At 37.5% G+C, this 12,952-nt stretch overlaps 2 protein-coding genes across 2 annotated transcripts in view; both read right to left on the bottom strand.

The window, feature by feature from the left end:
- Positions 1-12,952, bottom strand: part of LOC105071588 (olfactory receptor 2A2-like) — a 92,819-nt gene that overhangs the window by 38,669 nt on the left and 41,198 nt on the right. The window lies entirely within an intron of this gene.
- LOC105068436 (olfactory receptor 2A5) lies at positions 6,693-7,625 on the bottom strand. The gene has a single exon (XM_010954335.2). It carries the CDS (start codon positions 7,623-7,625, stop codon positions 6,693-6,695), a length of 933 nt encoding a protein of 310 aa, XP_010952637.1.

Below are 12,952 nucleotides of genomic sequence, written 5' to 3' on the forward strand. Positions count from 1 at the left end.
GTTCATCTATTGAAAGCCTGTAGGGGGTGCATTTTTATGAACACTTTTTTGTTGCAGTAGAGTTAATTTACAATGGTACATTTCATTAGACTTTGTCTCACAGCATTTCCTCTCCTTCAGCTCTCTTATTCCAGAGTGATAGTTAAGCTAAGTACGAAACTGGAAAGTAACACTCTGCTCATCATTTTGAATGTTTTCTTCTTCCATCTGTTTTGATGAGGACAAGTCTGCTATTACTTTGTTATTCTTTTGTAGCTATTTTTTTCTATGAAACTTTTGTAATTTTTCTCCTCCCTAACATTCTGGGGTTTCACTATAATATGTCTAGATATGGATTTATTTTTATTCCCCCATGTTTTGATATTCAGAGTACTCTCTTGATTTGAGAATTCATTTACTCATCAATCAGAAAAAAAAATCTCAACAGTGATATCTTCAACTACTCTTCTACCCCATTTTCTCCTTTCTTCTGGAATTCCTATAAGATAAATAAATATTGCATTTCAGTCTAGCTTCTATGTGCTTTTTATTCCACTTTCTTAAAAAATAGTCTCTCTGTTATATTTTTGGGTAAACAGTTCACTACTATCTTCTGTTTCACAAATTCTTTATTCTAATGTGGTCGGTCTAGAATTTATCCTATTTGTTGATTTTCTTTTTTGTTCTATTTCAGGGATGATAGTTTTATTTCTAAGATTTGCAATTGGTTCTTTTTGGAATCTACCTGTTGTTGTCTAATCTTTTTATTCTTAATTCCTTAGCCATTTAAAATAATTGCAATGCCCAAGGCAAGCTACAGATTTAATGCAATCTCTATCAAATTACCCAGGACATATTTCACAGAACTAGAACAAACCATAATAAAATTTATATGGAACCACAAAAGACCTAGAATTGCCAAAACATTACTGAAGAAAAAGAAAGAGGCTGAAGGAATAACTCTCCCAGACTTCAGACAATACTACAGAGCTACAGTAATCAAAACAGCATGGTACTGGTACAAAAACAGACATATGGACCAATGGAACAGAATAGAGAGCCCAGAAATGAACCCATAAACTTTTGGTCAACTAATCTCCAACAAAGAAGGCAAGAATATACAATGGAATAAAGACAGTCTCTTCAGCAAATTGTGTTGGGAAAACTGGACAGCAGCATGTAAATCAGTAAAGCTAGATCACTTCCTTATACCATACACAAAAATCAACTCAAGATGGATCAAAGACTTACACATAAGACAAGATACGATAAACCTCCTAGAAAAAAATATAGGCAAAAGATTATCACATATATCTCAAAAATGTTCTCCTATACATTATACAATGAAATACGATTCAGCCATAAAAACCAACAACATAACGCCATTTGCAGCAACATGGATGTCCCTGGAGAATGTCATTCTAAGTGAAGTAAGCCAGAAAGAGAAAGAAAAATATCATGAGATTGCTCATATGTGGAATACAAAAAAACAAAAAACAAAAAAAAACCAGAACGTAAATACAAAACAGAAACAGACTCATAGACATAGAATACAAACTTGTGGTTGCCAAGGGGGCGGAGGGTGGGAGGGGACAGATTGTGACTTCAAAATGTAGAATAGATGAACAAGATTATACTGTACAGCACAGGGAAATATATACAAGATCTTGTGGTAGCTCACAGCGAAAAAAATGTGACAGTGAATATATGTATTTTCATGTATAACTGAAAAATTGTGCTCTACACTGAAATTTGACACAATGTTGTAAAATGAATATAACTCAATAAAAAATGTTAAAAAAAAAGATACAGTATTGTAACCTACTGAAAGAGCTCAATAGGTTATTGCAAGAATCAACTGATACCAAGCACAGAAAAGAAATCTATTTTGTAATTCTAGTCGTTGTAGTTTGGTAGGAACTACATTAATTTATTTGATTATATTTTTCCCAAAACACTATAAATATTTTCCTCCAATGGAAAAAGTCATATCAAAATTTGTCTGGCTTTGTATTTTACAACCAACATTAATTTCGTCCAAGTGCACTAATGAAAAGGGCCAAGTTCAGGAAATTTGAGGAGATTTGGTTGTATAATGCTCACTACTCCTCATTACGATAGAAAGTTAAAAATCATCAGCAAAAAATGGTTTGTTAAAATCAGTGTTCCCTTATTTTCTTAGACACTGTGAAATTATTATAACATAGTTTACCCTCCTGTTTTTCTTATTTTTCTTGTCAGTGCAACAAGCATTAGACTTTTAGATTTTAATAAACTACATCTGATCATAAAAATTAATTAATTAATTAAATAGTTACCATGCCTTTAAAAACTCTGTTTATGCATATGAAACATACAAATATAAAATGTTTGTCAGTTTATTCATTCCTTGGGGCACAAAATAAATGTCATCAGAAGTGAATCTGTATTCCAGTTGATGATTTTGGCTGCTTTTCTTGGCACTGATTTCCTTGAGTCATGGAAATAGATTCAAAGGCTACTCTACAGAGCCAGTCCTCCCCACCCCCACCACAACCCCCTCTCTCTCTCATCTAGAGGATTAGGGATTGTCTCAGCTTAACTCTTAGGCATTGTTTCCAGACCTGGATCCTATATTTATGACTTAGAATTATTTCCCTACAGTGATACTCAGTATATTGAAGGTCTCAGCACAGAGAGGGTGGGTGGCTGGACTCCACGGCTGGTTGCAGTGTGGTGCCTGGGGGTTCTCACATTCTTAGCCTGCAATTCTCCTGAGGCTGTTTACTGAGGCAGTATATGGCAGTAAAGATTTTTGGCTTCTGTGAATAAGCAAAGGGTGCCTGTCCTGCCCTTCTTCATATCTGACTTTCGAGGAAGAAGCCTGACACCAGTTCCTCACTATCACATAGAGTACTTCAGTATCTTTTGTTTCCAAGATAAAAGTTCTTGCCACATCTGCCGGCTTCCAGAACTTGTGGGCTAACCCATGGCTTCAGCATCACTCACACGCCCTTTATGCCTTCCTTCTGGTCCACACAGATATTTACGCTGCCTTGGAGGCTGGTTCTGTCTCTTTCATTTCCTCTTTTCATACTTTATCTGTCGCTGCTCCGTGTTTGAAGCAAAAGTCATTGAGCTACTGTGGCTGGAGTTCAAGCTAGCATTTTAAAATGTGAAATCACACGTATCTAGAAGTTATGACAGCCATGTGAAAATTAAAATGAGAGAACCACAAACATGAAGCTTGTACAGCCATTCTTTCCTACTTCAATATTTTCTTTTGATGATTATGCTCACTAATTGAAAGAATGAGATCGTTTGGACTTTGACATGGAAAAAAATCAAATACCTTTAAATTGTTACAGGTTTGTTTAAAATCAATTTAAGCTCTCCCACAGTAAAAAAAATATATATATATTAAAAAGCTTATCATGAAATCATAAAATTTTTAAGATTGAAGAGACATTGGAGAGAATCTATTCCAAATGCCCATTCAATCCACACATATTTACCCCAACTCTGCTTGCATATTTACAGTAAGATTGCACCTCAGTTAGTAAGACCTCGTTGTTGAATAACATGTCATGCTAGAAAATGTTTTCTCATATTGATTTTAATTCTACCCCCTTCTACATTTACTTATTGATTCCAGTTTTTTCCTTTAAGGAAGGCAATAAACAACCACTTTTACCTCTTACAGGATATTCTGTGGGACATTTGAAGACAACTCTTTCTTTTTTCCAGCCTAAACATTGAAAGTTATTTCAAAAAAACCATTTCTGTCTGTGTATTTGTTTATTTTCTCATCTATATATTCCTGTTCTAATCTCACTACCATACTTGGCAGGCAATTGTAAGGACAGGTAAAGCTACATAAGGGGTAAACTACTTCAAGTGTGGAAATTCCCACCAGTGAACGTGCCAACACAACAGTGAATTTCTATTTCCCCATATAGAACTTGAAACTTCCTAGCGGAGCTGTTCTGACGGGAAGTCTTAGTTGTCTGGGTGGGGCGTGAATGTAACAAAGCCATAGACTACAAAGGTATGATTTTTATATTTATTTTCCCTCCCAGATATTATCTCAAGAGTCCTTCTGCAATTATTATATATAGAGTGTAAAATTTTACGCAGAATTCTTTTTGCAATTTTATTATCCAGTAATAACAATGAAAATCATTTTGGATCCGAGCTCCTATGCACTGTCCTTCAACCTCTTTTAAATGAGACTTTCTCCAAAATAACTAATCAAAACAATAGTTTTTTTAATCATGAGTTTTACCCGCATTCAGTTTTACTGTGTGATCACTTTCATTTCCATTATACCCTTTTTATCAAGTATGTATATATTTTTTCCTGCCACTCTGCCCTGTCACAAGGATGCCAAGTCTCAGCCAGGCTGAGCTAAAATCTGTGATGTTTCAGGAAGAAAGCTGATAGGCAGTGTGGGTTTGGAATCAATACAGTCATGTTAAACTCCCAACTCTGTTCTATTCCTGGCTCCGCTGGGTAGAGAAAGTTACTAAAATCCTTTAAAACTTTGTTTCCTTATTCACTAAAGGAGGAAACTAATACCTGCTTCATGGTGTTAAGGGAGAAAGGGAAACAGAACAACGCAGGGAAGCACCAGCAGAATCCCCAGCATCAAGAGTAAGTGCATCCTCTTCCCTCTTGTCTCAGCCTTTTCAGAACCATGACTAATGTTAAAAGAATACATAGAAAAAGAGGTCATAGCAAAATACAGTTTGTTTATTAAATCCCGTAACACAAATATTGAAACAAGTAAGAGCAGTGTCAAGCTCAGGCATTTTCTGCGATTTACTAACAAAATATAGTTTTGTCATTTTTTTTTTCCAGTCAGAGCCACTCCTCAGACCTGCTAGAGGTCATCTCTTTATAATTCTTCCATACCAGTTACCTTTGCACAAGATTGGTCTTTTTGGTCTATTTTTTCTCAAGTATTTTTGAGCTGATGTAAGAGTGAATGCCATCTGCTGATTTTTCTAATGCGTCCTTGTAGAAAAATTCTGAGTTCAAGCCTATGATTGATGTTTTGTGTGAGACAAACTGTCCTATATTTTCCTTTTCCTCTTCCCTTTTAGGATATTAACCTTAACATAAGGTAAATATATTTTAGAGAACATCATAATTTTTCAGTTACAGTTAAAAAGTAATTTTTGTTGAAAATATTACCTGTTTTCTCCCACCTTTAAAATAGGATAGACAATAATTCCACAGTGCTTTATATTTATTTCTTTATTCACCTTATTCTTTGGGGAGGAGGAGACTGGAACAAGTTTTGTGGATTTCTGTGGGCTAGAAATGTCCTGAGTGTGGAGCTAAGAAGACGAAGATAATGGCCAGAGACAAAACTATTTGCCCAAATGAACTAATGAATAGAATAGTCAATGAGTAGAACAGTCAGAAACTAGACTTTGTGAGAACTGAGGGGAAAGAGTGCATTAGGAGAGAGGGAGGAAGGGAAAAATTTCTCTTTGCTCTTAAGTTTCATGGGAAAAAAGATATAGAGTGAAATTAAAACATGAGAGAATTAGGGTAAAAAAATAGATATACAGAAAGATAATAATGTACGATCATCATGTATCACACACCTGAATGGCATGTGATACTACAAGAATAGAGAGGAAGTGAGAGAATTCCAAAGATACCACACCCTCTGTGTTAGAGAAATCACCATTACCATACCGTGTTGGCCACTTAAGTCCCGAACTTGTGCTAAAAGAAACAAATTACTCTTCCATATGATTCTGAAGCTAGGGTCCAGAATGAGTGATTTACATCACATGGAGCAGGTGCTCTCTGGAGTTTGGTTGAGGTTCCTACGAGTCTTTATCAGTCTCTGTTTTGTTATTGGTTCTAAATGTGAATCTACAACGTACGTCAAGTTACTAGGCTCCCTTGATGCGCTCTTTCTTCCACAGTATTTTCTAACACCTGTAATCATCATAATGGTCAAATGTCACCTACACCCAGCTTTGTAATCAGAACTCTGGAAAGTAACTCCCTAATAATGGCCCTTCAGAGTTATTCTAATCACAAAGTTTCTCTAACTAAATAGTGTAGAATTAAATGAAATGAAACAAAGATCCTGTTATTTTTCTGTCTCCCATATTTTAAAAAATCCATACAAGTGAACTTTGCTTTTCACAGAAATAAATTCATTAGGCTCAAATTCAGGTGATTTTTCAGAACTGATAGCATCACCCTTAGACTTTAACCTTCAGACCAGGTGGTTGCTCTTCCCACAGTCCTGACTGCATTTCCCAGGAGGGCACTGCTTAACCAGAGTCAACTTTTATTCGGTCTTGTTAGAGGTGCACTCTTGTAGCAGCATTTATTATGGCATTGCTAGAACATTCTTACAGCAATAAGGGAGATGGAAATCATACAGGAATGTAAGAGGCAATTTAAGAGGACAAAACTTCAAAAGAATGAACTTGGGCCTTAGTGCTGGGAACTGGCGGTAAGAATCCATGGCTCCCTGCCACGTACTTCACCACTACCTGATTCTCGTCTCATGGCCTGTGCTCTTCACGACTTTCTGCTTGTGCTTTGCAGTCTAGTCAGAGCCCCATGTTTAGAAAGAGCAGCTGATCAATATATATTCTAAATAGCAGAAATCAAAGGCATGAGAATTTAAGACATTTGCATTAACATTCCCCCAAATGTCACAGAGAACAAATCTTCCACTTTCCAGAGTCTAGCATTGCTCACATTGGCCTGTCCTTCCACAGTACCCTCCTCAGGGCACCCCTGACCTCTGCACTCCTCAGGCTGTAGATCAGTGGGTTCAGCATAGGGTTGAAAAGACTGTAAAACAGGGAAAGGACCTTCTGCTGCTCCTCGGGGTGTTGAGATTTGGGGGCCATGTACATGACGATGGCACTACCAAAGAAGAGCCCGACCACGCAGAGGTGGGAGGAGCAGGTGGAGAAGGCCTTTCTGCGGCCCTCAGCTGCCTGGATCCTCAGGATGGCAATCAGGATGCGTGTGTAGGAGACCAGCACCAAGCAGAGGGGCCCGACTAAGATAAACACAGAAGCAGCAAAAATGACAACTTGGTTAAGCCTGGTGTCAGCACAGGCCAGCTTGAGGACAGACAGGAGTTCACAGAAGAAGTGGTTGATTTCACAAGGTCCACAGAAGGGCAGTCTCAAGATGAGAACCACATGGACCAAGGCCAGGAGGGAACCACAGACCCAGGAAGTGATGGCCTGAACAGTGCACACTCTCCAGCTCATGATGACAGAGTAATGCAGGGGGTGGCAGATCGCCACGTACCGATCGTACGACATCATTACCAAGATGAGACACTCAGTGTGAGCAAAAGCCATGTATAAGAAGGTCTGCATTATGCATGGGGCAAAAGAGATAGTTCTTTTCTTGTTCAGAAGGTTTGCCAGCATCTTTGGGACATTGTTGGAAGCATATGAAACGTCCACGATGGCCAGGTGTGAGAGGAAGAAGTACATGGGGGTGTGCAGTCGAGAGTCCAGCCAGATGAGCCCCAGGATGGCCCCGTTCCCCAGCAGGGTGAAGGCAAAGAACAGGAAGAAGAGCCCAAAGAGGAGCACCCGCATCTTTGGGCTGAGTGGGAATCCCAGGAGGATGAATTCCGTGACCCATGTCTGATTTCCTGTCATGCCCTGGCGACGTGTCTGTGTTGGTCACTGCTGCCTCAGTGCTGTGTGCTGAGGAGCAAATGTAGATCTGGACTCGCTATTAAACAGAGAGAGGGGGGTTTATGGCATAGACTGTGCATTATCTCAGTGAACAATCCTTTTCAAAGTCATCATGTCAAGTCCTTTAATCCACAGTAAAGCAGAAAGGGCTAGGTAACTAATATAAGGGAATACAGGGTATCATGTACTATTTTCATTTCCACAGAATTTTATTTACCTTTGACAGCAAAAATTTATACTCTTACTATCACGATGGCAGCCACAGAACAAACTGTTTTCCATAATGACTATTTCATTATGAGAAAAGCCCATAGCCAGATTCTCTTTTTTACTTCTACTTTCCAATTTATTTAGTTTTCAGATTTTGTTCCTACTTCCTCTTTATCATCTGATTTGTTCTTATTTTAAAACTTGTGGGGAGGACATTGCACACAGCAGGTGCTCAATAAATGATCGCAGAGTAAATATACCAATGAATAAAATGAGAATGAAATGTACAAATGTAGCTTCAAGGAAGTATGTTTCCCTATGTTTTCTACTAGATTTAATGCTTTAGTACATGAAGTTGGCACTACGTTTTTCTTCCTGATACTACGCAGGAAAATCTGGCTGTTTTCCTTCTGTGCATGGGCAGAGTGACATCACTAGTTTAGTCACCAATCACAGAAGTAATTTATGGTCCACGGTCAGGGCAAGGACCTCTGTAATACATTTATACTCCTGCCCCACCCCACCTTCCTGCAGGGCTGCTTCCCTGGTTCTGATAAGTAGATGCTGTTTCGGCTCATTGTATTTGGACAGTACATTTGTTGGACGGATGGATGGATGGATGGATAAATAGATGGATGAAAGACATTACTTTAGGAAAAACATCCAGAGTATGTCTTGGAATTTAATCAAGTCTTGTGACTCTTCTTTCATTTTCTTTGGCTGTCATCCCACCAACCATATGGCCACTGGGGTGAGAGAAAGGGAAAACCTGAAATGTTCCATAGACGTATACACCTATTACAAGACCGTTCATGATATACACGACCTTTCTCGATGGGCAGTTTATGGCTCCAGGTTTGCAAATTCCAGCCCTGTCTTAAACCCGGAAATCTGCCTGCCCGTAAGTTGACCATGTACTTCCCACTCAATTGGTTCCTCCAGATCCCAGCTTCTCTAAACTACCACACTTGGCAAAAAAAGCCTTTACTCACTGTGGCACTGGTCTTAGAAACAGGATTAGATTTAGAGGAAGCTGCACAAAAGTCAGGAGAGATTTTGAAGATCAGAGCTGAGAATCTTGTTCCCTCTGAGGGTCTGAAAGAGGGACTTTGCAGGTGCAGGAGTTGTTCCTGTTCTCTTGACACAGACTGGTGCAGGGACTGACCTGCTCACGGTGAGCACCAGCAGGAGAGGTTTTATGGTGAGCTCATCTCCACCCAAGCCCTCCCAGATCATCCTTGAGTGTCCTGAGGGAGAGGGGACAGGGATATATGAGACACAGACATCATCTCTGCCAGAAGAACAAAAACTGTTTGTCTCTGTCTCCATTTCTCTGGACTCTGGGGACAGATGTTCAGAAGAAAAGGGGCTGGCAGGTGGTGACTTAAGATCTAGCTGGATCTATACACATGAAAGTCACAAAATAATAAGAACAAAGATACTCCTGGGACCACATTATAAATTACACTCCCCAGGGATATGGATGGTGATGAGTTCCTGGATCTCAGTCTTGCCCCAGATAGATCTGGTGGAGCTTGAAGGAGGTAGATCAACATCCTTATGAGATAATGACTTGAAAACTGGCATTAATTTCTTTCTCCTTTCCTCCTCAGATAACTTAAGTTAGGTGTTGGTAGATTAGAAAAACACTTCCATTCCTGTCATTCTCTTCACAGCAACAATTATCCTTTGAAAATGCAAAGCATATTATGTATCTCTTCTACTTAAAAATCTGTAACACCCTCTCTTTAACAATATAAGACCAAATTCCTTTTGAAAGCTTTGAAAGAGCTAAATATCTGGCCCTTCCTCCTTCTAAGACTACATCTCTTGTTATATTCCTCTTTGACCAGTGTGTTAAACCTGTACCAGACCTAGAACAAGTTCTAGATCATATCAAACTCTTTCCAGCCTCAGGGATTTTGCACTCATTGATCCCTATGCTAGAAGTACATTCTTGGTTTAATTATCACTCATCCCCTCTTCCCCAACCACACAATGATTATCTAGCACAACAGCATATATCACAAACTAAAATTCTTATGCCTTTATATCATTTGCATATATCTAAGTATTAGTAACAATGCTACACTCTTCTCAATACATCAGAGGACACCTGACATTGACTCATCTCACCATTGGCAGTGTTTTAACCTTGATCATCTGATTATGTTGATATCTGCCAGATTTCTCCATCATAAAGTCCTAGTTTTCCCTTTGTAGTTCATTAGCGTTTTGTAAGAGATATTCTGATGTTATACCAACATTTTTATCCTTATCAGAACTTTATCCATTCAATTGATGACCACTGCCTAAATCAATTACCACTATAATGGTCAACAAATGACGAGTTTCTATTTCTACCATTTCTTCTTCATTTATGAGTTGTAATTCTGCTAAATAAGAGCTTACATGATGCTCATTTATTTTACTGGTCATTTAATTGTGCATATCAGTATGGACTCATGATTCCATATTTTATTCAGTGGACTGTAATCTGTTACTTTTATTTTTTGTTTTTATTTGGCTAATAGGAGTTCCTTCAAGGTGACCGTGGTCCCCTCTAGCTACATCCCCACTTTATTTTTTTTTAGTATTTTCTTATTTTCTGGTGTAAAAGATGTTACAGGCTGATGAATGGATAAAGAAGATGTAATATACACATACACACACACACACAATGAACTATTACTCAGCCATAAAAAAGAATGAAATCTTGTCATTTGTAGGAACATGGATGGACCTAGAGGGTATTATGCTAAGTGAAGTAAATCAGACAGCAAAAGGCAAAACCATATGATTTCATTTATATGTGGAATATAAAAAGAAAAACAAGTTAACAAAACAGAAAGTTAAAGATACCTAGAGCATTTAGGTGGTTTCCAGAGGGGAGGAGAGTAGTTATAAGTGAAACAGGCAAGGGAAAGTAAGAAGTACAAACTTCCAAATGGGTCACAACACTGAAATGTACATCATAAGGAAGATAGTCAGTAATCATGTATCTTTGTAGGGTGATAAAGGTGGTCAAAGGTACAAACTTCCAGTTATAAGACAAGTAAGTACTAGGGATATACTGTATTTATTACAACATGATAAATGTAATTAATCCTGCTGTATGCTATATATGAAAGTTGTTAAGAGAGTAAATCCTAAGAGTTCTCATCACAGGGAAAATATATATTTTTTTTCTATTTATTTAATGTTTTACCTGTATGAAATGATGAGTATTCACTAACCTTACTGTGGTAATCATTTCATGATGTATGTAAGTCAAATCATCACGCTGTCCATCTTAAACTTATCCAGTAGTGTATGTCAATTATATCTCAATAAAACTGGAAGGGGAAAAAATTGTTTTCATAGGCTCTTCTTGTATATTTTTAAAAATCTTACCCTAGAATTAGCCATTTCTTCAGGAAGCCCTGTTCCTTTTAGTGGAGAAGAGCACTTAAAAACCAGGATCTGAGCTCTCAGTGTGTTCACTGCCAGGGGTGTGTCAGTTCTTCTAAGCCCTCCAGGCCAGCAAATAGGAGCAGAAATGTATTTACATACTTACGTACTTATACACATCTACATGGACACATAAAACTATTTCTATATTTATGAATATATTTTAAAATGTGGTTTCACTAAAAGGTGATAAATTGTACTTCACCAAAGTTAAAAACTTCTCTTCTTTGAAAAGCATCACTATGAAAATGAAAAGGCAAACCAGAGAATTGAGTAAAATGTTCAGAATACATATCTGACAAGGGACTTTTACCTAGAATACATAAAGACCTCTTAAATTTAGTAAGAATACGAATGACCCAAATAACAAGTGGACAAAAGGTTTGAACAGACAGTTCACAAAAGATGATACACAGTGTCAGTAAGTACATTAAAAGATGTTCAACATCATCATTCATCAGAGAAATACATATTAAAACAATGAGATACCACAGTACATCCACTGTAATGGCTAAAAATTAAAGCCCAACTGTGGTGAAGCTGTTGATCAACTGGAAATTTCATATATTGCTGGTGAGAATATAAAATGGAACAACTATCCTTCAGTGTCAAATAAACTAAAATATACATTTTCACAGCGTGAAGTGTGAAATGTAAATACTTCTAGATATTTTCCAAAGAGAATAAAATCACACAAAGACATGGACACAAGTGTTCAGAGTTGCTTTTTAAAAAACTAGCAAAAAATTAAAAAGAATCCAAATGTTAACCAACAGTTGCGTGGGTTTTTAAAAAATGATGATCTATCCATACAATGGAATACCATTCAATAAAAGTACATGAATTGCTGATATATGCATTAACATGGACGAATCAAAAGCATGATGAGTGAAATTTCTTTCATCATTGGAAAAATTGAGAAGATAGTAAAAGAATTAGGAATTTAAAATTACAGGGAAAAACAGGTATGTGAAAAGCAATAAATATTTTGTTCACTTTGCTTTCAAGATGTTCACTATCGGATATTTATCATACAGCAGCAATTTATATTTTTAATCATTGCCCATTAATAGATGCAGTAAAATATTTTTGAATCAGACATTTGGGGTTTGTATGGGCATTAAAATTGTCTTTTGTACTGTAAGTTACTGTTTAATTTTAATATTTTATCAGAACTGTCTCCCTGTACCTGTGCCTAAGTGAAAGAAGACAGAGAGTATTTTCTCTGATTGCATCTATATGAAATTGTGTAACAGGCAAAACTAACCTATAGTGACAGAAATCTGTAGCAGCATATCCAAGGGCAGGGCAGAGGATAAGAGGGCATAAAGCCACTGAGAAGGGGTGCTAGGAGAGTTCTCCGAGTGAGGTAAGTGATCTAAATCTTGATTGAGCTGATTTGTCGTAACTCATTAGACTATCTTAAAAGAGATACACTAAATTGTGTGTGAATTATTCCTCAATGAAGCTGACTAAAAAACAAAATGACTTCATATTGATTGCTTCCATTTCATTCCTACCCTCTCTGAGTGCTTTCTAGACTGTTGCCATTCTACAGCTGTGAGTAGCTTTTCCAGTTGTAAGTCCTCGAAGCCTTTGCTTACTTGCTCCATCAATTACTTATTTGC

Source organism: Camelus bactrianus, chromosome 7 (genome assembly GCF_048773025.1).
Source record: "Camelus bactrianus isolate YW-2024 breed Bactrian camel chromosome 7, ASM4877302v1, whole genome shotgun sequence".
In the NCBI taxonomy this organism is placed as follows: Eukaryota; Metazoa; Chordata; class Mammalia; order Artiodactyla; family Camelidae; genus Camelus; species Camelus bactrianus.